This window comes from Gamsiella multidivaricata (assembly GCF_025024155.1).
Source record: "Gamsiella multidivaricata strain RSA 2152 chromosome Unknown BC939scaffold_86, whole genome shotgun sequence".
NCBI lineage: Eukaryota > Fungi > Mortierellomycota > Mortierellomycetes > Mortierellales > Mortierellaceae > Gamsiella > Gamsiella multidivaricata.
This window is the reverse complement of record NW_026251794.1, coordinates 21,902-46,642: the sequence shown is the minus strand read 5'-3', so window position 1 is coordinate 46,642 and position 24,741 is coordinate 21,902. Positions and strand designations below refer to the sequence as shown.

The 24,741-nt window shown below is 48.2% G+C and overlaps 9 protein-coding genes and 1 non-coding gene across 10 annotated transcripts; 5 read left to right on the top strand and 5 right to left on the bottom strand.

Moving 5' to 3' along the window:
• Nucleotides 1-39: 39 nt before the first annotated feature.
• On the bottom strand, nt 40-1,743 carry BC939DRAFT_315588 (transferase). Its single transcript, XM_051551485.1, has 2 exons — nt 1,223-1,743; nt 40-1,121 (listed from the first exon to the last, which is right to left on the bottom strand). Exons 1-2 carry the CDS (start codon nt 1,622-1,624, stop codon nt 108-110), a joined length of 1,416 nt encoding a protein of 471 aa, XP_051407810.1. The 5' UTR covers nt 1,625-1,743; the 3' UTR covers nt 40-107.
• Nucleotides 1,744-2,567, bottom strand: BC939DRAFT_315606 (uncharacterized protein). The gene has a single exon (XM_051551486.1). It carries the CDS (start codon nt 2,337-2,339, stop codon nt 1,863-1,865), a length of 477 nt encoding a protein of 158 aa, XP_051407809.1. The 5' UTR covers nt 2,340-2,567; the 3' UTR covers nt 1,744-1,862.
• Nucleotides 2,432-4,363, top strand: BC939DRAFT_464898 (saccharopine dehydrogenase-like oxidoreductase). The gene is made up of 4 exons (XM_051557436.1): nt 2,432-2,841; nt 2,945-3,261; nt 3,379-3,928; nt 4,064-4,363. Exons 1-4 carry the CDS (start codon nt 2,562-2,564, stop codon nt 4,237-4,239), a joined length of 1,323 nt encoding a protein of 440 aa, XP_051407808.1. The 5' UTR covers nt 2,432-2,561; the 3' UTR covers nt 4,240-4,363.
• A 627-nt stretch (nt 4,364-4,990) lies between these two features.
• On the top strand, nt 4,991-9,278 carry BC939DRAFT_464893 (uncharacterized protein). Its single transcript, XM_051557435.1, has 8 exons — nt 4,991-5,432; nt 5,708-6,511; nt 6,625-6,685; nt 6,812-7,123; nt 7,229-7,300; nt 7,405-7,545; nt 7,747-7,867; nt 7,990-9,278. Exons 1-8 carry the CDS (start codon nt 5,211-5,213, stop codon nt 9,086-9,088), a joined length of 2,832 nt encoding a protein of 943 aa, XP_051407807.1. The 5' UTR covers nt 4,991-5,210; the 3' UTR covers nt 9,089-9,278.
• A 2,079-nt stretch (nt 9,279-11,357) lies between these two features.
• On the bottom strand, nt 11,358-13,643 carry BC939DRAFT_464886 (S-adenosyl-L-methionine-dependent methyltransferase). Its single transcript, XM_051557434.1, has 2 exons — nt 12,493-13,643; nt 11,358-12,146 (listed from the first exon to the last, which is right to left on the bottom strand). Exons 1-2 carry the CDS (start codon nt 13,339-13,341, stop codon nt 11,583-11,585), a joined length of 1,413 nt encoding a protein of 470 aa, XP_051407806.1. The 5' UTR covers nt 13,342-13,643; the 3' UTR covers nt 11,358-11,582.
• Nucleotides 13,644-17,258: 3,615 nt separating this feature from the next.
• Nucleotides 17,259-17,330, bottom strand: BC939DRAFT_t164. Its single transcript has one exon. It is a non-coding gene; the product is annotated as a tRNA-Arg (tRNA).
• Nucleotides 17,331-17,387: 57 nt separating this feature from the next.
• Nucleotides 17,388-18,343, top strand: BC939DRAFT_464877 (uncharacterized protein; the record flags this gene model as incomplete). The annotated part of the gene is made up of 5 exons (XM_051557433.1): nt 17,388-17,428; nt 17,471-17,623; nt 17,843-17,884; nt 18,032-18,170; nt 18,269-18,343. 5 exons carry the CDS (start codon nt 17,388-17,390, stop codon nt 18,341-18,343), a joined length of 450 nt encoding a protein of 149 aa, XP_051407805.1.
• Nucleotides 18,344-18,903: 560 nt separating this feature from the next.
• Nucleotides 18,904-21,073, top strand: BC939DRAFT_464871 (WD40-repeat-containing domain protein). Its single transcript, XM_051557432.1, has 7 exons — nt 18,904-19,103; nt 19,246-19,464; nt 19,574-19,660; nt 19,764-19,893; nt 19,979-20,091; nt 20,220-20,453; nt 20,540-21,073. Exons 1-7 carry the CDS (start codon nt 19,009-19,011, stop codon nt 20,988-20,990), a joined length of 1,329 nt encoding a protein of 442 aa, XP_051407804.1. The 5' UTR covers nt 18,904-19,008; the 3' UTR covers nt 20,991-21,073.
• Nucleotides 21,074-22,124, bottom strand: BC939DRAFT_464869 (Atp19 h). The gene is made up of 2 exons (XM_051557431.1): nt 21,946-22,124; nt 21,074-21,390 (listed from the first exon to the last, which is right to left on the bottom strand). The coding sequence occupies exons 1-2, from the start codon at nt 21,991-21,993 to the stop codon at nt 21,223-21,225; spliced, it is 216 nt and encodes a 71-aa protein (XP_051407803.1). The 5' UTR covers nt 21,994-22,124; the 3' UTR covers nt 21,074-21,222.
• On the top strand, nt 22,104-24,740 carry BC939DRAFT_464866 (uncharacterized protein). Its single transcript, XM_051557430.1, has 9 exons — nt 22,104-22,429; nt 22,656-22,819; nt 22,931-23,122; nt 23,215-23,302; nt 23,388-23,549; nt 23,647-23,747; nt 23,841-24,065; nt 24,160-24,243; nt 24,344-24,740. Exons 1-9 carry the CDS (start codon nt 22,378-22,380, stop codon nt 24,656-24,658), a joined length of 1,383 nt encoding a protein of 460 aa, XP_051407802.1. The 5' UTR covers nt 22,104-22,377; the 3' UTR covers nt 24,659-24,740.
• Nucleotide 24,741: the final 1 nt, after the last annotated feature.

The window sequence follows — 24,741 nt, the reverse complement described above, 5'->3', positions numbered from 1 at the left end:
CGGCAAGCCGAAGTTTGCGCAAATTTACTTTTACGAACCGTCAACAAATATCACCTATAGAAGCTATTTTCTTTTTCTTTTGAAGTTGCTGTTTATTATGAGATCGATCAACAACTTGGATGAACCGGGACTGGTGTTGCATACTTGTTCAACAATGAGTCAGCTTTCAACCCATCCGCACCTTCCTTTTCCACTGTCATCATAACAAAAACATCTCCTGAATCCTTCTCCTGCGTCATCATGCAATATCCAGGCGGATAGACACTACCGCCGCCGGCCGTTGCACAAAAAGGTTTTCCCCAACCAAAATCCAACTTTGGACCTTGCAAGTCGAACTGACACCAATTGGTCAATATGATATCTGCAAACCAATCAATACGACCGGGAGGTTGGGTGTTTTGGGGAGCTTCGAAAAATGAAATCTTGTAGGCAATGGCTTCTGGCGAAAGTTGAAGATTTAAAGCGTTTCGAATTGCGAGAGCGACACGAGAACCTGACTCACAAATGGGGGATGATAGATCGGCGCGAGAAACGGTGGCGCTCCAAAGGGTGTTGAAGTTTCCAAAGTATCGTCCAGACATGTCTAGAGGAGATCTGTCTCGACCATTAGCGGCCATGGCAATTTCCTCGGTCTGTGACTCTAAGCTAGATCTTCCCTGCAGTCTTGCCACATTTGCATTGTTGCGAGCGCGTGTGATGACACCACAGAGAAGAGCAGCAAGTGCATCACCCGATGAAATCCACAGATCAGACTTGTGTTCTTTGGAAGAAGCAGAAGCAGAAGCAGAAGGCGAGAAATCACTTTTCAAGCGCTCCATGGAACTTTTGGTGAATTTCCATCTTGTAATCTCTGATGGTGCCAATAAAAATGGAGGTGGCCCGGTTGCGGGAGCAGGAAGGACCATGAATGGAGGAGGCGGAGACGTGGGTACTGTCGATTCACTGATCAGACCCGGGAAAAATCGACCAGGATTATGAGACCAATCATCTGGAATTTTTGTAAAATCGACAGCTTCGCCCCGAGCGAGCTGAGCCCAGAGTTCAAGGAAATCGAGAAAGCCACGTAGATCCGCGACCTGATGGTGTATGGAGGCGGCGACGGCTATGGTTCCGCAGGAAAACTATTTTTTGACAGAAAAGCCCATGTTGAGGTTGAGTGGCGGCAATAGCATGGAGTATATAATAGTATAATATTATAATAGTATAGAGCATTCTACCTTACCTGAGTTACTTTCACTGCTAATGTGCTTGAGGATGGAGGCAGCAACATGACAGTTCGAGGAGATAAATCCTCCGTATCGCCAGCATACGGCGTGTCTTTCATGTTGACCAGAAAAGGTGTGCCCAAAATATTTTCGGCATCCATCGCGATGTACGGCTCGCCCTCCTCATTGGCTTGCACAGTTCCTGCAACTGGTGGATACAACTCGAGTGCTTCGGCAAGAGAAGATTTCAGTTTGTGGATTACATCAGAAGTCGTGTTGGTCGGGCGGTGGTAGAACCGGTGATTATGGATTTGTATGGGGGGATTGAGGAGATCCAGGCCATGAAGTGCTATTGTCGATGGTGGAGGTGGGCGGTTGTATTTGTTGGTGGGGAGGATCGTGTAGGTCTCGACGGCCATTCTTTGTTCCGTTGTGAATTGGAAGGTAGGTGGAAAAGACAATCAACCCAATGCAAGGAGAGTTTTGTCATCATGCTTTATAAAAGGGCTACAGGTATGTCAGGTATGTGTAAACCGTTTGCTGCGAGAGTCCCTGAGAGGGATTGAGAAGGAGTTTATTCAGTAACCATATACTTTCCGTATAAGGGGTATAAGGGGTATAAGGGGTTGGAGCCTTTGGAGCCGGGTGAAAGCCTTTTTAATAATCGCACTTGCCACACATGCCGCAGTCATCCGAGCTGCATGCTGTGTAGTCCGGATTCCAATCTTCATCATAAGCACTGCCATAGTCGGGCTCATAAAGCTCAAACTCCAAACCGTATCCGTCATAGCCATCTCCATACTCCAACGAGAAGCAACTGAACGACCTAGACAGCTTCTCCAACCAGGGGTCCAATAGGGCTTTGAAGGAAGAGGACATCCTACGTGCATGCATCCGGGACAGGACTTTGTGAGTGTCGGGGTTCTTAGGGAAGAGGATAAAATAGGGCTTCCCAAGATCCAAGCACAATTCGTAGCGCTCCAAATCCACATCTTTCAAAGCGGCGGAGGTCGGTGCAGGCGGCTTGAGATGTGCTGTCGCCTGCCGGATACCATCAAGGATGCTTTGGTATTCGGGCATCTCATATCCCACAGGTCGACTGTCTGTGTGTTCAAATATCATTTCTCCACCCATCTGGCAGCGAACAAGCGAATGACTAGAGAAGGGTTTATGAATAGAGGCAAGCAAGAGGCAAGAATGACAAAAGAGAGCGAAAGTAGGTGATGGAATGAGAGAATGAGAGAATGAGAGAATGAGAGAGAGAAAAGCTTAGTTGCGGAATCAAAGTGACGTGTAGATACCATTCTCTCTCTTTCTCTCGCACAACACACACACACGTCCTCATTCTACATCACCATGGAAAAGACATACGACTTGACCATCTTTGGCGCAACAGGATTCACGGGCAAGTTCATCGTGGCCGAGGTCCTCAAGACCGCACCCAAGGCCTTCCCTGGCCAACAACTCCGAGTCGCTGTCGCGGGCCGGTCCAGAGAGAGACTCGAGCAACTGGTCGCGTCTTTGCCTTCCACAGAGAATCCCTCGGGCATCCAGCCTGTAATTCTGGTGGCTGATGTCAAAGACGAGGCGAGTATGAGGGCCATGTGTCGAGCCTCCAAAACGGTTATTGCTGCAGGTACACAGAATACGCGTTCCAGCGGTCGTTTTGCCTTGTGTGGGAACACGTATAGCTCTGGATGGCATCCAACTAACATTTGCGCTTATTTGTCTCTCTACAGCGGGCCCATTCCGGTTCCTGGGCGAGGCAGTGGTGCTGGCGTGCATCCATGAAAAGACCCACTATGTCGACATTACGGGCGAACCCGAGTTCTTTGAGAGGATGGCGTTCAAGTACCATGAGCAGGCCAAAGAGGCTCAGGTGTCGATTGTCAATGTCTGTGGGTTCGACTCGATTCCGGCGGATATGGGAGTCCTTTACACGAAGCAACAGTTGGAGAAGACGCATGATGCCTTGCCGTCGACGATTGAGATGTTCTTCAAGTTGCACGTTGCTGGCTCAGCTGGAGTTGCGGCGCATTATGCTACCTATGAGTCTGTATGTGATTGTGTTTCGCGCATACTGCATTGTCGCTATGACATATCAGAAGGAGATGCAACATGATATTAACGTACGCTGTGTTTTTTTTTTCTACTTGTCGTCGTGTCTGCGCAGGCTGTGCATGGATTTGGAAGTGCAGGATTACTTCGTCAGCTCCGCAAGGCCGCAAACCGCCCTTCGGTCCCAAAGATCGGCCCCACACTCCCCGTGAACCCCAAGCCCCACTGGGTCCACAAAGTCGCCGCCTACACCGTGCCCTTCTTCTTTGCAGATCCCTCAGTCATCCGGCTTTCTCAACAACTTGTTCTCCAGGACAAGGACCTCGCCACTGTTCAATCTCCACCCGTTCAGTTCTCAGCATACATTTGTATCCCGACATTCAAGGTGCTGGCAATGATGATTTTCGCGTCGACGATGTTTGGAACGTTGGCGAGGTATGAGTGGGGCAGAAACTTGTTGTTGAAGCATCCGAGGTTGTTTACGATGGGGATGTTTGGGCATGAGGGACCGTCGAGTAAGCAGTTGGCGGAGACGTCGTTCTCAGAGACGTTCTTTGCGAAGGGGTATTCCAGGGCGTTAAGAGAAAGCGTTGGAGGGGAGGAGGGGTTGAAGAAGGTGGAGCCGGATGTTGCGATCGTTACCAGTGTCAGTGGACCCGAGCCAGGTAAGCGACACTCTTCTCAGAGCTAGGCGCTGCACTCACTCGCTCGCTCACTCGCATTCCACAAGACAGTAAGCGTTCAGGGATTAACGATGTGTCGCTTTGGTATATTGGTTTGAAACAACTGTATGTGTATAGGATATGTGGCCACGCCCAAGATGGTGGTGCAGGCGTGCTACACGCTGTTGAAGCAGAAGGAAAAGGTGCCGAACGGCGTGCTGACACCTGCGGTTGCGTTTGCGAGGACGGATCTGATCGAGCGTCTGCAGGAACAGGGAATCGTCTTTTCGACCGTGCAGGAGGCCAGTCGATAAATCAACCATACACAACTCAACAGACAGTAATAACGACAACGAGTGATGGAGGGACGCCTGGGTATATTTTCTCAGCGACGTTGTTTTGAAATAAAGCAAAGGTACTAAACCATTACGCCGTTCACTCAATGGTTTTGTTCGTCTACATGTCGTCTCTTCGGTCGTCGTGTGAATGGCTTGAGTAAATTCGTGATTTGAAGGTTTAAAAGAGCTCTCACTGGCATGTTGCAGGTGCACATGTGTGCGTGGATGGGACCATTGGGCGTGCACACAGTAAGCAAAAACACCCGTGCGCACAGTGCGCAACTTCCACATCCACCAGCATCATGCCCAGCTGATTTCAACAGGAAGCGATGGAAAAGTCTCCGAGAAGGAAGAGGAGGCAGGGGAAACACAGCCCGCTGCCTTCTTTTGCAGAGATGGTACACAAGATCCATTGCCCAATCCATGGCGCAATGTCCTGGGCAGCCAGCCACACCGAGGCCACTTTATGAGCATCATTGCATTAGTGCTACCCTCCAACGAGACTCCATTCCTCCGCTCTATCACACTCACGTTCTTATTCCTCCTTAAACCAGAGCCTTATCTCCTCACGCTCCTTTGTCTTGCTGTGCGCCCTGTGCCTGCCGCCCCTTTTCTCTGCTGAGCTGAAAAGGCGCAGACAGGTGCCCACTTGAAAGCCAATTGTCTGTCTATTTTGTTCTGAACAGAGGGCTGAAAAAATACCCATTGGACCCGGGCTCTTTCTAGTCTTTTTTTTTTTTATCTTTTCATCTTCGCCCTCGCTCATTCCGCCTTTCTTTTCTTTCATTCTTCTTTTACTCCATCCGTCCTTCCTCTTACTTCCTTTCGTCCCCATCTTGTCCCTCCCATCCTTCGTCAGGGCTGCTGTCACTCTCTCTCTTGTTCAATCCAATCGTGGGCGGAAAACCAACTATAGCAAACAACTACAAGCACCAAAATACCAAGCAATGGCATCACTCCCGCCAAACAGGTTCTCGGAGACAAAGTTCTCAGAGTCGTTCTGGTCGAACTCGCGGGGCGACTATGTCACGGGCCTGAATGTGCTCCATGGAAAGATTGACCAGGGCGCTGTTGAGGACCAGGAAATCTTGACCTACATCCGGGAACGCATCGAGGTCGAGCAGCGCTATGGAAATGCCCTGATCGAGATGGGGAACCGTCGACTCAAGGTATGGGGACATCATCATTGTGGTTTTTGCAATGGAGAGTAATGGCACGCCTCACTTTTGTTTAGGTGAGAGGGGGAAAGGAAGGAGAGACTCTGTTCAGGCGTCCATTTGTCCTGCACTTAAGAGTCTTGAACAGCACGCAGCAAAGAAGAAAAGAAAAAAAGGGACACTGTTGCAGTTGCGCCCCATACCTGCCTGTTCCCGCCCGGATCGCATCTACACATGATGCTGACCTATTCATGTCCACAATCACACCATCGATAACCATCACATAGCTCGACGGATTTTTACGCGATGACGGAGCTTCGCTGCGCAAGACCTTCGAAACGATCAAGACTGAGAGCGTCGAACTCGGTAACGGCCACCTGACGCTTGCTTCCAACCTTAGGGAACTCGTTCTCCAACCTCTCGTAAAGTTCAGCAGCCATGCCCGCCAATCAACCAACCAGAGCCGCGAGGATATCGAGCACCGTCTGAAGCTGTTTGATAAGCATCTGCTGGAACTCGACCGGTCTCATGCGACCTATGCCGCCAAGTGTAATGCTGCAGACCAGGCCGAGATGGAGGCGAACAAGATCGCACAGGAGGACGCGGTCAGGAACGATTCCTCGGGAGAAATCTCTGATGCGGATCGGCAGCATGAGTTTGCATCGCAGCGGTTTACGATTGTGGAACTGAACAAGTTTCTGAACCGGATGAGGAGCGAGGTGCCATCCCAGGATGTGAAGGTGCCGATCATGGGAACGTACTCCCATTGTTGTTCCGGTTCAGCCATCGCACATTGGATTCAACAGAATACGAAGGCGAGGACGGTCGAGGAGGCCGAGCATATTGGACAGTCGCTTTCGGATGAAGGGTTCTTGAGGCTGATCGGACAGCGCGGGAATAAGTTCCTGGCGAGCCCGGCGAACTGGTATCAGTGGCGGGATCAGATGTTTGAGTTGCTGGAGGAGGATCCAAAGGAGGAGGAGTTGTCGCTGGTGAAGAAAACGAAGCAGGAGGCCGAGAAAGCTGATGCGGCGTACTTGGCTGCAGTCAAGAAAGCCGATCTCACTCGTCTCCAGCTCGAAGTTGGACTGGTGAGTGCCAATCTCTTTTTGGTTCCGCAATGGCAAGCTTGCATTTGGGATAAGAGCATTGCGGTGTGCTGACTGCCTTTCTTTTGTTCTTTTTTTTTTTTCCTGTCCCATAGTTCGGCCACATGGACCTGCTACAGCGATTCGAGTACGATCGTATCAACACCTTCAAGAACGGTAAGCGCCAGCTTGGACTCTACACTTGGGACCGTAGCTGAATATCTGAATGCCTGTGCATCTACTCATGGCCTTTCCCTCCCCAAAACCCAATCTGCTCTACACTGCACCCTTCATCCGTGTTAGCATTCCTGAACTTTGCGGCAATCTTCTCGAACATCATCAGTATCACGCAGTCTGTGGCCGACCACTTGTTGATCTTCCAGGAGGCCCTTCGACCAACCAATGACGTCCAATATGTGATTGAGCAGTACCGCACAGGAGCTTTCGTGCCAATGCCGACGCTTTACAATAACTTTTACCACGGAACAGGATTGGACCAGATCTTTGGAGTCAACATTGACAAGCATTGCAATTTCACGCGCAAGAAGGTTCCACAGATAGTGATGAAGTGTCTGACCAGGATCAAGAAAAGCTCTGCTGCTCTTACGGATGAACGTATGTTGACGAGGATTGAAGGTGTTTCGAATGGTGCTTTTGTTTGTTGTGCTCTGGGCTCGTATGCTAACTTTTTTTTTTCTCTGTTACTGCTTATTCCTTTAGAGAAATTGGCTTGCTGGACAGCAGAAGTGCCTCTGGCAGATATCCATATCCTTCGCAACAAAATCAACCATGGTAAGTTTTCTTCATTTTCTTCATGTCCTTCATCTTGTATCTCTGGGGTCTCCTTGGAGGATCGAAGCTAACGAAATCATCGACTGTTCATATGCTTTATATAGGTGGCAAGATTACACAGAAGCTGTTGCGACTGTTTGATGTGGCAACGGTCGTGGGCGTGTTGCGCCTGTACTTCTTGGAGCTCCCTGGGTCATTGATGAACGGCGAGGATTACGAGACTGTGAAGATCATTTATTCCAGTGGTAAGGGTAGGAATCATCTTTTTCTTTGCCGGTGGATTAAAAACCGACAACCTAAAGCCACGCCGAAACAGGATTTCCTCGGAATTGGGAATAGCGACTACCGATTTATGGACGATCCGTGTCATCATCTTGTTGCGCTGTAAACCGGTGTCCTTGATTGTAACATTGTTCCCTCTTTCATTTGTGTTATGGTGCCTATAGTTTCGGATGATGTGAATGACGGCAGGAACGATGCACGGATTTCGTCGATCCGTAACTTGCTTGCACTGCTCTCGTCGGCTCGATTCTATACCCTCTATGAAGTTGTTAGATCTATCAGCAAGTATGTTTTATCCTCACTCTGCTTTTTTTTTTTTTTTTTTCCTCCTTGTTTAACGACCTTCCTTCTCCCAGCCTTTGAGGATCAGAACTAACCGTGTGAATTGTTGAACCTTTCATTTGTAGCCTGATCAAGGAAACATCTGCGGACGACACATTTGCGACGTTTATTGCCCACCGCTGGGGACCCGTCTTTTTGCGCCCACTGGAGGAGACGGCGGTAACACTGCACGATAAACACCCTCAACGGATGATGCGTGATATGTTGAAGATGACGCACCAGATCTTTGAGCCGATCCGGATGAGTCGCGAGGAGGGCAACCTCTCGCGATCGGTCACAACGCGCGCGCCGGCTTCGGCGTTGGGCCGTCGTCGCGGTGGACCCTTAAACCGAGTGAGTCGTGATCTGAAGGGAGCCTCGCTACTTTCAAACGGAAATGGACACGTGGATTTGGCAGCAGCTACGGCTGGAGTGCCTTTGATTGCGGTCGGTGGTGAACCCTTGAAGGAACAGGATGCTGAATCGGGCGTTGGTGTTGGGTCTGGACCGAAGGCTGCTGGAACTGCTGGAGCTTCTGGACTAAAGGCAGGTGCTCATTTGCAGAGACGATTGGGTGGAGGGAAATTTTCTTTGGCAAGGGGTGTAAGTGCCCCGGAGATGTTTGTTGGGGTGGTGTCGAAGAAGAAGGCTGTGGCGAATGGAGCGGAGGCTGCGGATGGTGCGGAGGGACAGGATGGTGAGACCCAGACCCAGACGCCGGGGCTGTTGAATACGACGGGGTTGACACATGCGGCAGGAGGAGAGAAAAGCAGTCGGTCGCCGTTGAGGATGAGTATATCACATGCGGATGACACTGTAGAGGATGTGGGGACGGAAGAAAAGAAGGACAAGGAGGACAGCGCGGCTGTGGACGAGACACAGCAGAATACCCATGTTGAACTGGAGCCCATCAAGGATGAGGAGACCACAACATCACCGGCAACGGCATTGGCAAGCGATGAAGCGGGTGCTTCAGCCACGACGCCTGAGGAGGAGAATCAGGGAGATTGGAAGGCGGTGTCTGGAACTGAATTCGAGGCATCTGGACGCAAGCTAGAAAGGCGGCGCAAGAACCGCGTGAGTGCATTGTCGCCGACTGGAACGAACAGTGGATCATCGGATGCGCTGAACGGATTGTCGGCCGAGAGTGTGCTCCAGGCCTTGCGGGAGGAGGATGCCAAGTAAGCATGGAAACCGTTGTCTCTGGGAGGGTTTGCGGATGGCGCCGCACGATCGGTGGTGGTACGCCGAATGTGCTGCACAGCTGATTGTTTTGTGTTACATATTTTTCATATTTCTGAATTAAATACTTTTTTGCATTGCTCATGTCCTTGGGTCTATGGCGTTGGAGTTTTTTTTGTTTTGTTTTGTTTTTTTGCTTGCATGCTTGTTTGTTTATCTATTTGCCACGCAGTTCTGTAAACATACACCAGAGTTCATACATCTTTCCAGATGCAAGAGAGTTCATGCGCAATTCTTCAGATACATGAGATGCCAACAACAGGTAGAGTCTACCATGCGACATCCAGGAGAGCCGAACAGAAGAAAAGAAAAGAAAAGAAAAAAAATAAATCGGTCGATATGTCGATGGTGGTTGGTGTGCTCATGCAGGCGAAGGCTGTCTTCTTCTTCTTGGTTGGTTGTATCCGCTGAAGCCTACGGCAGGCTGCATTAAGCAACAGCGCCATGGTATTAACGAGAACAATAGAATCAAGGTTCTGGAAATGAAAAAATGAAAATTGAAAAACTGGAAACCCTGCGCTCCTCCTTGGCAAAGATGACCTGGCGAATCCAGGCACAGGCCGAGATGGAGGCGAGGCTCTTTATGTTATTTTATTTTATTTTATTTTATTTTTGCTATGTTTACACCCTACTGCACACAGTCTACACACACCCACAAGTGGACTTTACTACATGCTTTAGTCTAACAGCTTGGACCCTTGTGCTCTGGCGAAAATAAAAAAAAACTCTCCTTGTTGGCGCACCCCGGGCTACAAGTAAATAAAGAGAGAGAAAGGATACCGTTTGTGCGGTACTGTTGTGAAAAAAAACATGTCTTACGGCAACTGCAGATTTGTTTATTATTTTTGTTTGTGGGCGAGGTGTTTGTGGAAGAGGAAGAAGGGGAAGATGGATAGATGAAGCACACATGCAAGGGTCAGGTCGGGTCAGGTCAGGTCAGGTCGGGTCAGGTCAGGTCAGGTCGGGTCAGGTCAGGGTTGGACAGCATGGTATTTGTATTGTCTGGAAAAAAGGCGTGGCGCACCACTTTACCTAACCTGCCGATAGAACAGAAGAATGGAACGAGAGGTATGAGTGGATGAGGTCTATGGTTGACTATGGTTTTGTGGAAAGTAGTGGGTCAATCTCGTTTATTTCCTTCCCTCCCATTTGCTCCTTTCTGATGCTTCCTCACAGGCCACTTTACTCTCATGCGACCATGGAACTATTTCGGGCCCAAGGTTCTCTCACCTTCCTTCGTGGTTTGAGGTTTGAAGGTACAGTGGGGACGAGGTCATGAATATTTGTTTTGGTTGTTGTAAAGACTCGATTAGAAAGGCAGAAAACGAAGAAGAGATGGAATCTTGCCCACTGCCGATTTCTACAGTAACGAATACTGCCTAATCTACATTTCGTAAGGAGGAGCGAGTCCAGGCCTAAGCTACAGGTTTGTGCCTACAGGAGACTTGGATCTGCAATTTTCAACTACAGCCGACAAAGACCGGAGTATGGACCTGAGGGCAGGGAGGGGAGTCAAAACTGAACCCATTTAGTTTTCAGCTTGTTGGTAGTCTAGGCTAAGTAGGTATCTCTAACAGAGAGCTACTTCTCCTTCGGTCGACTTCGTTATAGGAAATTACCCACGCCCCATCTCTCTCATTCTCTCCAGCCAACGAGAATAACGACCTGCCTGGTTCCTGGCTCGAATTGCTCTCTGCGGAACAAATTGCATTAACATTTAATAAGATACGCACGTCAACTGTACCCGTACCTGGGTACCTAGGGACCTTGCAGTAGATAAGTGTTTGTAGGCTGCAACTTTACCTTAGCGCGAGATAAGGAAGTAAATCAGAAGGTCCGACCTGGTCGTCGTCGCGCTTTTTATTTATATGAGGCTCAATTGCGACAAATATAAAAAGAACAGACAGGTAAAAATGAGCGGGAGTTCAAAAAAAAAAAAAAAAAAAAAAAAGACAGAATATGCACGTCCATTGTTTCTGTACAAAAGAGAGTCTACTAGATCCTGGTGCCAGAAAAGTTGCGTTTGATAACGACGAAGGCGACCGGTGGGAACTTTTTTTGTTCTTTCAAAAATGGAACAGGTTTACTTACAAAAAGTTGGGGCTCAGGGAAGGACGCGTTCATCCCTGAGGAGCGGACACTCAAAGGCAATCATAACACTCATTCCCGGAACCAAATTGTTCATTGTAAAAGGAGAGTTTTTTTGGTTTTTTGGTTGGTTTTTTTTTTTGACGCTCCAGTTATGTAGTCTATCGATAACACTATTGACAATGACAAGAGAGCCATGGGCGGAGAAAATACATGGAGATGTACAGTCGGACAAAAAGAAAAAAATGGATGACTACATGGCTACAAATACAAAAAGGCGAGGGCCAAAGGATTATTCTACTAATATGGTATCATGGGCAAAAAAAGAAGATACAAGGAATGATGGTTTTTAGGCTGTCATCGATGGTCGTGGTAGTGGGAGCGGAGTCTCTGCAGACGGCGAACCCAGAGAGGATGGCGTGGACGTAAATCCACTATTCGCAGCTGCAGCCGCTGCAACTGCCTGCATAGCTTTCTTAGCCTCCTTCAGCTGCGTTGCTGCAGCAGTTGGTTTCTGTCCAACGACCAACCAGACCTTATAATACGACTGCATCTTCTCAATCTCCTCGTCCGCAAGCTTCAACACCCGGTCGCAGCTCTCCTGGTCCATTTTTCCGATCTCGCCCTTCAACCAAATCGTTGCCAGACCGTGCATGTTCTGCTGACTGAGTTCACCGGCCTTACCGCCCCAGTTTCCGACGGGCAGGGCAATATTGAAGGAGTTCACTGAAGTGTAGCCGGCTTGCTTGAGCCCGGATTTCATATGCTGGACCTCGCGTGGGTCGACTCCATGGCGGAGCGAGGTCTCGAGAGAGAGCTGATTGATCTTCTCTGTCTCTGGGCCAGGGTTGTAGACAATACCATCGGATTCCACCAGTTGGAGGTACCCCTCTGGTTTCAGGACTCGCAGGAGCTATAAATGAACAATAAGTGGATTCGTTAGGATGTGTTGGAAATAACAAACAACGCGTTTTATCTGTATGTGTAAAGGTGTATGTTGGTGTTGTTTGTTGTAACCATGGGTGTGTAAGCAAGTTGTTGTTGCACAAAATTGTTGTTGTTTTTTTTTCTGTCGTAAACATGCGTGCAAAGCATATGAAGATACTCTGCGCCCATATCGTTCGTCCGTGTCGTCTCTGCCTCACACATTTTTATTTTTTTTATTTTTTTTCCCCCTCAGTGTGCAACATCGCACAAATGATGCAGACATATATAATTTCCCTGTCATACAAATAAACACATATATTGACTCTTCTTACCTCGGCATTAACCTGCTTACGCTGGGCAGGCGACAATGCGTAGACGAGCAGGCGCTGGTAAATGAAGTCAAAGTGGTTATCCGGAAACGGCAACCCCTCGAGAATATTACACAGCTGGAAGTGGCAGTTCTTCGGCTTGATCTCTGTGGGGAAGATGGCCGAGATATCGACTCCGTACACGTCCGCATTTGGGAATTCATGTGCCATTTCCAAGGCCCACACCCCCGTGCCCGTGGCCACATCCAGAATCTTGATGTTCTTCTCGCGGTCGAGCTCGACATTGTAGTTGCCCTTGAAGATGAACCGAACAATATAGTGCTGAGCGTCGAGACGGTCGGATTCTGTGAGGTCATTCGGGAGCATGTAGGGTACATTCTCGACCGCGTGTCGGGTCCGGCCATCATCGCATCGACGGCTGTGGTAGGCCCATTCGGGTAGGGTCGAATTTGGGACGGAGGAGGTGCTGGAGCTGACGGTCGAACTATCTTTTTGGTGATTCAGAGGCGAGTTCTTGTGTTTGGGCGCCGAAGCTAAAAAGTTGGTGCCGTCTGAAGCACCGGACTGGAGGGAATAATCTGAATGTCCATCGGAGGAATCGATGGAGCCTTTTCGGTCGGGGACGACCTGGAGCTGAAGATGATGCTGATAGTGATCGGAGGGTTGGTTCTGGACGCTGTTGGGGGGGCTGCTGTTGTTGGAGGTGTCGGAGAAGGAGAGAGAAGATTTTGAGCGCTTGCGGAACTGGAGGGAGGATTTCGATCGCTGGAAGAGCGAGGGTTTTGAGGGGGAAGAGAGATCGTAGGTGGAGCTCGACTTCCTGCTCGAGAGCGTCGATACTGAGTTGCCCATGGTTCTATGAAGAGGGTATCGGCGGAGGGAGGGGGAGAGAGAGAGAGCGGTGCTGGGTGGACGTGCGTGGGGCTATGTTTCGAATAGAGGTGTGAGGAATGGAGAGTGCGAAGAATGCGGAATGTGGAGGGCTGCCTTGCGGGAAGAGGGGGCCGAGGACGTGTGAGGGAGGGGAGCGCAATGGCCACAGCGAAAAGAAGAGCGAAGAGAAGAACGAAGAGAAGAGAGAAGAGATACGGCCGGCGGATGTTTGATCGGATACGTGTTCGGCAGCCGGAGCAGCACCCCTCCCTTTTTATAAGCGAGGACGAAAGGGTGGGGGGAGGGCAGCAGAGAGTCCGATTGAGTCTGGGTATTCACTCGATGTACTCAATACCAGAATGAATAGGCCGGCGATTCAATTCACTCCCTCTTCTCTTTAATTGCAGCCCTGTGTATATGCGCGCACTGGCAGAGCAGGTCCTTTTTTGTTTGTTTGTACGATTCGAGTGTCCCCCACACCCGCAATCCTCATCTCCTCATTTTCATTATTTTTCTCCACCCTGCTCCCTTGGGCCACCATTCTGTTTACGAGGCCAGTCTATTGTCTGTTTAGTGTTTGGCCATCATCCTCGAAAGAAAAAATTGCTTGCATGCATCCTCGCATCGCACTTTCCTCGCAATGCCATTGTCCTGTCTTCCGTGCCTCGAAGCATTTGTCAGGCCTGGATGGATAAGAAATAAAAGAACAAAGTTGCGCGGCATGCTGCACTGCATCTGCACCTGCGCCTGCACCTGCACCTGTAAATTGCATGGACATGTTCTCTTTGCCCACCCTTGTATCTAAGCAAAGCAACAGTCAGCAATCGATGTAGAACTATCCGAAATCCCCTACATGGCCTCGCTACTCACCCAGTCATATCTTTTTGGCAATTTCTTGGGGATTCAGCCAAGAGACCGAAAGGTCCTCCTTGTCATCCCATGTCACCAACAAAGACGGTCTACAGTACCTAACAAGATGGACAAAATGAAAAGAAACGTCGCACCTCGCAAAACCTGTTCCTATTCACACATACTTCGCTCTCGGTACCTAGCCAACTTTTTTTTTTTTTTTTTTTTTTTTTTTTCATTCCTCAACATGGGGGCACACTGCCCCAAAGTATCTCTCTTTTGCTGCAACCGACAATCTGACAATATGTAGCGATGGTGCTTTGAGAGACTAAACCTCAGGTGGACAGCATGGACGACTGAGTCCATTGTACACCAGAGCTCATGCACATTTACTCCGTACATGCAGAGCAAAATAAACGACGCGACTGCCCGACTGACCGACTGACCGACCAGCGACCTTGGATGAGTGGAGATGAAAGCACATAGGGGGGGCCAGTTCATCGGATCTCGCTCGCACTGGTCCACGGTCATTCACAAGCTCTACTCTCGCTTCCATCACGGCTCTCATCTGCAAATAAAACCCGTTTGCAACGACTGCGATCTGCATGTCGATGCTTGCTCACGAACCAGCGGCCCCTTGATTTGTTCTCCCTCTCTCATCACGTCTGCACCCATCCTTCCGTCTTTTTGTCCTGCTCCACATCTACTCACAGGCTTTTCCTCTATCCTGGGCGAACGGGATGCTCTTTGCATTTGTTCCACTGGCGACGTTATCTTTCAAGGTCCCGCTACTAGCCTGCTACTTTAAGATTCAGAAGATTCAGTTTCCAAGGGACCGAGTTCAACGTCTTTTACCAAGTCGTCTTGTCTATGAGCCCTTCGTCGCCCTTTCTTCGGGATGTCCCTAGGAAGTTAGCCTGCCATTTTATGATCTCCTTGTATGACGTTGTTTATTTTTATAAAACGTGGACATTCCCGTAGTCAAAATATAAATAAAAACGGCGAAAGAAATCCATTCTACCCTAACACTGCTTGAAAACGTGGCTCCAAAATGATTATCAAGGAGACTAGAGAATCGAGGGCGCGAATGGAAATCGGCCTCGAGATTGGCTCCGTAAATGAAAAAAAGAACGCGTGCATCTGCTTTGTTTGCTCCCATCTGTTTTCCCTTCGTTCTTAGAAAACGAGTGAGAAATGAAACGAAGGTATTGAGGCCGCGCAGCCATGTTGGCTAACCTGTGCTTGCTTATGATTTCCTAAGCGTCTTTGGACTAACGAGAGGGGGATTTCTGGGTGGATGCCCTCGCTGTTTGCTTGCTTGTTCCACACAGACCAACGGGAGGAGATATGACGCGGACGGGTAATCATCGATCTTCCTCTTTGAGGCTGAGGGGTTTTTTTTATTTCTATTTGTCGCTAGGCGAAAAGTTGCCCATCCGAGGTAGACAATTCCACCATATAACTATATAATTTGTCGCCGCATGCTTTCTACAAATTAAGCGTTTGTGCCTACGGCCGGGCTAAGTCAGTATGTGACAAAACGGCAGACGCCCTTCCAAAGTTGACGTCCATCCACATGTACAATTTCACATTTCTACATTTTTCTAATGACATCATTGGTAGCCATTCCTCCTCCCCTCCTTTGACGCACTATGTACACTACACTGCCTGCATGTCACCGTGCATCTCGCTGCCCGATGCCTTCCTCGCCTCCCCCGAAATGCTAATTAGAGCAACGCAGACGACACACGGAAAGAAAAGGACATATTCAGATGGCAAGAAGACCTGAACGGGAGAACTGAACTACAAACATAAACGGCAAAAGAAAACAAGGGGAAAGATGGACAAGTTTCCAAGACAACAAGCCCATCGGCCAATGCTTTCGCCCCGGAAATTCCGAGGCGCGTTTATCCGGGCGTCCGTTTGTTTCTATGGCCAGGTATGACGCTGGCGCCTGATACTGGGGCACTGGAATATCCATCACAGCGCTATAGAACATCCACGTCGCTTGTCTCTGTGTGAAACCTTGAGTGGGTGCATAGACCAGCCAGTCAGCTAGCCCTGGGTCCAAATAAAGGAAAAAACGACGCCCCAAAAGAATTATGCTTGGGAGTGGGGGAACGTGAGTTCACGATGTTAGACAGTTTGCGAAACCATAGTTCTTGAAGTAGCCAACTTTAATCGTAGTGAGGAAGGCCTTTGCGAAACCAATTCTCCAGCTACAATACGTACAGCCGACTTCGATAGCGTTAGTGCGTACGAAGCAAATTTCAGATGTACACATGGACTACTGTTTGACACCATCCACTTGTCCAAACCCATCAAGAGCACCTGCGACAACAACATGAGCAACGACAGCAACGGATGTTGAAGGGGGAGCACTTGCTGATGTTGGTGCATGGTCGAAGAGGAGAAGGAAGCCTGTGTGAAGCTCATGGTGGGGGAACGATGGGTAGAGAGGGGTTGATGGGTTGCGAGTGAGTGAGAGGGCTTTATTGACAGTTTTGACGTTGGAGATGGATCCTCATCTTCACGGGCTGTAGTTGAGGATCCATCTCCAACTTCGCTTTCGAATTCTCATCTTTGTGTGAAAATATGTTTAGGCGTGATGTGCAAACACGTACACTGTTGTACAATACGTATATAATGGCCACCCTTTTTGGATCAACTTTACAGTACCATGGCGGAAGGTATCTCTGACAAAGACAGCAACAACTATGAGAATATGACGGCCCTTCATAGTCTCATATAGAGGAAGATGCTGCAGGTGGTGTATAGCCCATAGTAGATGCAATGTAGGATGTCGAGGAAGCAAACGCCGTCAAACGGTTCATGTTTGAACGATACGATATAGCGATATAGTCAATCGTAACGCCCAATTCGAAGAAGACGTACATTGGGGCACTTGCCCAGCTTCAACGCTGATTACGATTCGATTGAAATAAAAATAAGCGCATTTCTAGTGGCAACCTTATCCTACACCGACATCTTATCACTGATATGCCCTCCTTCTTCTTGATACGAAAAATATTTATGAAAGCAAAAGCTGATCTATGCAGGGGTCGAACCTGCAATCTCCTGATTCGTAGTCAGACGCCTTTCCATTGGGCCAATAGACCATTTTTAGTCGAAGACCTGCTTTACTAATATCATCTATATTCCTATAAAATAGCAGCATGGCAGCTTTAACACATCACGTGATTTGCCACCAAAAAAAGTTGACAAAAAATGTTATAAAAAAAACGACAAAAAAAAATAGTATCACGCGAAGCTTCCAGAGAACAGTGCTGTGGATCCTAGTTTCGGATCCAGCTTGGTGCGGTTGTTTTTCGGCACGGGGGGCCGTGTATAAATTACCTTTCGGATTGCTGGCAGCAGGGGATTGGCTCCCTCCTGAGAGAATGTTCTTGTCGTATATTTGGGTCGTCAGTCCGCTAGAACGACACTTCTTAATAAAACAAGTAGACCAGAGCAATACCGAGTCACTTCAGCTCAGCCTTAAAAGACTGAGCTGGACGGGGCCGGTTCTGATCCCTCTCTTTGTCCCAATTATATCTTGTGAGCCCAAAACATAACAGTTCTATTCTGCTCAGGTTCGCACGCCACCGTGGGCTACGAGGAGATTTTTCAGAACTGTCACTCGGATTTGCCAGAGCCGTTCTCCAGCACTAAGGTTACGGGGGGGACTATTGAGAGAGGAGACTAAATAATTTACTTCAGAAATCACTCGAGGGCCGCAGTAACATCGTAAGGAAGCCGTACATATATGCCGGATCGAAACATAAGTTGAATATTTGCCGAATCAAGTCACACAGGAGAGAGCCAGTCCAAAGGATCAAGATATCAAGTTAGCAGGAACAGGACGACCGAGGCAGGCTTGCGGGAAAATACGCGGGATTTATATGGCGCCTCCTACCATTGTTCGGGACAAACAGGAACATCCTGACCAGCGAGAAATAGTAACCCCCATAAAATAACCAATAAACCCTGGCAAAGATTGTCCATTGGAAAAAAAAAAAAAAAAAAAAAAAAACGACAAAAAAAAGGGCCCGGCTAGGAAGAACTGAGATCGGGAACAGACGTTGCAAAGTCACCGTGGACTGGGAGCGAGAGCGTGGAATCACTTCTGTGAGCAAAAGCACCAGAGGACGCACTTGTGCTGGAGGGCACAACAGTAGCAGAAGTGATTTCATGGGATCAACCCATAGACAACGACCCGCAACAGACGTGGAAGCGATCAGGGCAGAGGCGGACAAACGCCTAATACAGGGCTTTTGCCAGCAGCTGGAGCTGACTCTGATGGAGCGACTAGGCGGATGCAAGTTTTTGATGACAGTGAATACTGGCTAGAGGATGACCTTCGTGCACAGCAGGCCAAGTAGGGGGCAGGGCTCTTCGAGTCACCACTCATGCTGACGAGAATTGTGAAAGGGACCTGGCAGCAAAAGTTGTTTATTAGATGCCACTTTTCTTTACGACTCTAGCAGTAGGGGTCCCTAGAGGATAGTACCACGCTAGTTATCAAAAAAAAAAAAAAAAAAAAAAAAAAAAAAAGACAACAACATTATGAATTAAGAAAGCGGATTATGAATTACCGTTCTCATACATGTCTTAACCATGAGGCAATGATCCCATGGCTACGAATGGACCTGAAGGCATGGCTCGCCTGACGTTCGCCTTCGACGACTGTAGCTAGATCAGTACGTCCGGTGACTGCTATGAGTTCTAAAAATTGTTTACAGCTGAAAAAAAGAAAATGAAGCATCGCTGCTTTCAAGACATCAACCCACTTCCACCATGCCGTTGCTGCCCTTCAGCCATATTATTCACCACCCCACCAAGGACATTATTGTCTTGTCCTTTGGCGAGCACCTTCAGGTTGTTGACACTAAGTATGTTGTGCGTTATTTAGTCCATGACTTGTTAACTATCTCTTTTCTTTCAACTTTTACAGTGGCAATGACGCGCGAAGGCGACAAACTCTCTCGGGATCTTCTTATCTTGCTAACAACATGATCTTTTATTTCTATGTAGGAATGGCGTCATTTTAGCTAGCACAATTGAACTGGAAGAGCGCGAGTCGAATGGCCTGCAGGTTCAGCCACTCACTAACACACCGGATTCAGCTCAAGAAAACAAGGCTCGAGTACAGGTTCTTGCCTTCAGCCCTGACGGCGCTTTCTTAGCCACTGCAGCTGATGACAAAGTTATGAAGATATGGGATACAGAGTCATGGAAGTGTCTCGGAACCAGGTATGCAATCGATGCAAGAGTCGGATTCCGCCTTTATTTTTGCGTGGAGAATGATGTTGCAATGGTTACAGGTCCGTACGTTTATACATCTGTGCTTTACTGGCAATAGGGCTCTCATTCGTCGCTCCAACGCTCTTGAGTTCAGCAAGGATGGATCGCATGTTATTACTGCAGACAAGTTTGGAGATGTTTACAAGTAAGGAGGCGCAATTAGGTCCGGAAAGCTGTCGCGCGAACAGTGGTTGAGCCGGAATACTAACAGAATTGATTTGTACCCCAACCTTTATAATCCCTGACAGCATGATCCGCGATATCCCCGACGTTGTTGCACCTGTTAAGCCTACGGCAGAAGACACAGAGGATGTCGAAGACGACGAAGATGAGGGCGAGCAGCCCATCCTTGGACACGTATCTATGGCCACCGATCTTGTAAGGATCATGTTTTCTGCTGGTGATTGTAATGTGTCTTTTTCGGTCTATCGTCGTTTCTTAACATCGCACTTTTGCAACATAGGCATTGACAAAAGACAACAAATACATTATTACCTCAGATCGCGATGAGCACATTCGCGTCAGTCAATACCCTAAGGGTCACAACATCGAGACCTACTGCTTAGGACATACCAGGTGAGGCGCAGAAGCAAGCGCATCAATGGATGTTGGAGGCCTTGTTACATAGGCGCAGTATCATGGGGTTAACTTTGGACTGTACCATCTTTACGATTCCCACTTTTTTTTTTTTTTTTTTTTTTTAGCTTTGTGACTAACGTCAAAGTGCTACCTGGAGCATCCCAAAAGTATCTTCTTTCTGGAGCCGGTGATGCTACGATCCGTGTGTGGGAGTTCTTAAAGGGCACAGAGGTCCAGACGTTCAACATCCGTGATGCTCTCGGTATGCCGCCAGCAGAAGTGGACGCTGAGGAGGATCTGGCCGTTTTTTCTTTCGCAATCAGCGAGAACAAGAATCACATTGCCGCTGTTATTGAGAAGTAAGTAATTTATCCAGTCGTAGGGTTCTAGCTTGCGTTGATATTTATTTTGACATTAACTTTGTGATCTCTTAATTCATATATAGAGAGTCGAGGGTATTGATTCTTCAGTGGAACGAGGATGCCGCGAAGGTTGAACTATTCAAGATTATCGAGCTTGAAGGAAAGCCCTTGGCTGCAGAATACGATCGGTCAGGAAACTTGTGGACATCGATTATGCCTGAAGAAGGCAAGACGAACCTTGTCTATGTGTACGATAACGAATACCTGGTGCAGGAGGATCTCGCAAAGTATGTTAACACGCTCGGATCAAAGACTGTTGAGGCCATCCCCGATCTTTTCAACACTGAGGAGTTGAGGAAGCACACGACGGATTGGCGCGAATTGAAGAAGGCGCGTGAGGAAAAGGAGGCGGCTCGCTTGGCCGGGGATCCTGATGCGCCATTGTCGAAGAAGAGAAGAAAGAACAAGAACTCACGAAAGATCCCTGAATCTGAGTTATCAAAGGCAGCATCCTCACTTTCGGAGCAAGTATAGAGACAAAGAAGTCACTTTTTTTCGGAAGGAGCTATAGAGATATTATGAAGCGAACAATACAATGCATATTGAATTTTTTTAAATTGGCGGCATTGATATTCAGAAAACTGCATCGCAGCTGCTTTTTTATTTGCATGGCAAGGAAAGTGTATGGAGTGGAGGGGAGGTGGGTTAAGAGGCAAAGAGAAAGGTACAGGAAGATTGTGCAAGAGATTAATGCTCTGATCTGCGTTTACACGTTCTTGGGCTGGTCCTCCTCAGCGGCCTTGATGAACTCGCGGATGAAAGCCTCCTCGTCCTGGGAAGAGGCGGGGATGACATTGGTGGGGACCTCCTTCTTAGCGGTCAGCTTCTTGGCGGCGAGTGGGACACCGACAAGGGCGTAGGTGGCTATGGCCAACTAACCGATGCACCATAAAAAAAAAAAAAAGGCCGAGGAACGTTAGTTTCATGAATATGAACCGACAAGGTACGTTTCTGAAAGTGGGCTGGGACCATGACTGAGGGGGGAGAGAATGATCCATCGCAGCATTGGATATCTGTAAACTCATTGTGCTACTGATGTAGCGAGATGACACTGATTATTGTGCTTCAACTGTTTGTACTAATTCCCAAGAGCATTCATCCTACAGATCCAGGTGTGCCAAGTGAGCTCTGTCCTTAAGATATAAGGCTACTAAAGGAATGAGTGAAGGTGGAGCTGGCTTGGTTTGTAGTTCAGATCCAGCTTAAGAAAGTCATTCTTTGCTGAGACATAGATAAGTCGAGAGCGGTTGGGCGATTCCAGGCATAGTAAGATTACGGTCCTGCGCGATCATGGGTATATTCGAGCAGTGTAGGACGATCCGTGTTTGTCCGCCATAGATCGTTGTTTTCCGATGATCGAGATTCGCAAAGAAAGATATAAAGAGGGTGAAGAGGAGCAGCAAGAGGGAAAGGCAAAGTCGGGATGTACCTGGTATGTAGGGATGGCGCGACCAAAGATGATGTATTCAGCTCCCATGGTAATTCAGGTGATGGTGGATGATGGTTGGGTTGAGGGTTGAAGGAACGGGAGTGCTTTGTATTTGGCTCATTCTTTTAACGGTAGACATCCGCGCAACGGACTACGATGACGTATAGAACAACAGAAAATCGTATGGTAGTATAATCATCCAAATTTGGACATGCCTACCCAGCATTGCAGGAAGCAGCAACTGAAATCGACCCAAGTGGAAAAGAACGACTCTACAAGGGCAGCCAGGCCGGCATCAGACAATCACGACAATTAACGTTCCATTCGCTCCCTCTCGGACCTCATCACATCCTTCGACTAAATCCTACGTCTATTGCCATAACAGGAGAGAGACGCGTTAGGCTTGCGGCTCCATCGTATATTTCTGCCGCTATGACCGTCACTCATCGCAAACGTACAGCCAACGATGCCGAAAAGGATATAGGTAAGAGGGTGATGCCAGGAAACTTGGCTGATGTAATGGCATGAGTAGATGCGTCTCATCGAGATGTATCATCCGATGGATTCACCTAGCATCCCATCACACATCCCTGACCCCATATTTGTCCAAGACACCTTGCCCTCAGAGGATACAACTATGGCAGGAGCGTGTTGCGAACATTATGCTAACATGTGATTCATTGGCTACCTGCGGTTTTTCTATGATATAGCCGAGGCGGGTGTTAAATATCATTGCGATCCATGCAGCCAGAACATCACGGACACGGTACGGATACGATGTGCGGTCTGCAGTGACTTTGACCTCTGCGTCAGGTGCTTTTGCAATGGCGCCGAGCTGGGCAAGCATAAGAACTGGCATGATTACCGGGTGATGGTACGTCTGAACTCGTTGTATATTTGCTCTAAATTTCTCATTATATACCTTGGTTACTATGCATCGCAAAGTATCCGTACTAACCCTTTTTATGGTTTCTTCATTCTATAGGAACAACACTCTTTCCCTATATTTGACGTGGATTGGGGTGCAGACGAGGAATTGCTGTTGATTGAGGGAGCAGAAACCTTCGGTATCGGAAACTGGCAGGACATCGCAGACCATGTCGGATCAAAAACTAGGGACGAATGCGAGGCCCATTATCTTCAAGTATACGTCAGCAGTGAAACCTGGCCCTTACCAGTGAGTTCAATGTCGCGGCCTTTGCGTGCGTTTATTGCTTTTACTCTCATCCCTGTTGACCTCACGCGCTTTGATTTTTCACGAAAATGTAGGACATGCATAAAAAATTCGACATGGATCCTGAAGCAGTGGCGGCTCGAAAGAGGCAGCGTTTGGCAATGAGAGTGAACAGGATACCAGGTTCGTGCAACATCTTTATTATTCCTGGGAGCATATTAATAATGCCAAGTCAAGTGTCATTAATATTACTATGTTTAATTTATAGCACCTGTCAAGGCACAGAAACCGATGACGAGTCAACCGGCGAATCATGAGATTGCAGGATATATGCCAGGACGCCTCGAATTTGAAACTGAATACGAGAACGAGGCAGAGCAGACGGTCAAGGATATGATCTTTAGTGAAGAAGACACGCCCGAAGAAGTCGGTATGTCCTTTATGGCGCCCCTCATCACAGTGGTATGGCTGACAGGAAAGTTTATCGATTTTTAACAGCCGCGTATATTTCTTCTCCGCTTGCATAGACTTGAAGCTGATGGTGCTCGAAATCTACAATGCCAAGCTTAACAAAAGACTGGAGCGAAGGAAATTTGTGTTTGAGAGAGGCTTCCTGGAATATAAAAAGGTAGTGATTTGGCACGCAGCTTGTTGATATTGTCTAGGCGATATCTCTCCAGTGAATACTCTTCTTATGCATCCTTTTCTTTTGTTGCAATAGAATCAAGCCGCAGAGAAAAAACGAACACCGAAGGAACGGGAACTGCTTAATAGTGTACGAGTGTTTGCACAGCTTCAGACACCGGAGGATTATGACAAGCTTGTGGACGGTCTCTTGAAGGAAATGCATCTACGAGAACGTATCGCAGAGCTGCAGGAGTTCAGGGCCAATGGACTGACAACACCTGCTGCCGGACAGGAGTACATCAGAGAGAAGGCGAATAGGGTAAGGGGCATTGCGTTTGGAAAGCACTTTTGCGAGAAATTAAAAGGGTACATATTGCTAAAGAATTACCTCTTATTGCTCTTGGTCCTTATAGTCAAGTCTCCGCCACCTCATGTCCGGCTCAACCCTCAACGACCGAAGAGCACGTCCACCCCCTTCACGAGGCAATATCGAAGATGTAAGTACTTAAATGTTCTTGTGTTACTTTTTTTCTGTCAATTCCTTCACGGTTACTATTTCATTTAGTTAATCATGGACTATTTTCTACTGTTCTCAAGACTTCCTCACCACGTGGATCTACTGCAGCAACCAAGACGGCACCTGTGGTTCGCAAGCCTGCCAACCCATTGAACATCCAGAACGCAGAGGGCATCCATTTGTTGACTGTGCCCGAGCAAGCGCTGTGCTCGACCTTGCGAATCTTCCCCAAGTCGTATATGATCATCAAGGAGCAGCTTCTGAAGGAGCACACACGGCTCGGTGGATTGAAGCGACGACAGGCGCGCGAGCTGATTAAGATCGATGTGAACAAGACGGGAAAGATCTACGATTTTTTCGTGGAAGCCGGCTGGATTCAAAACTCTGATGCCTAGATAGTAGCGGCAGCGTACCCACATATTTCTTCAACTTGTATGTATCATAGCTTGTGTAAACCCAACTTAGGAATGAAAGAACG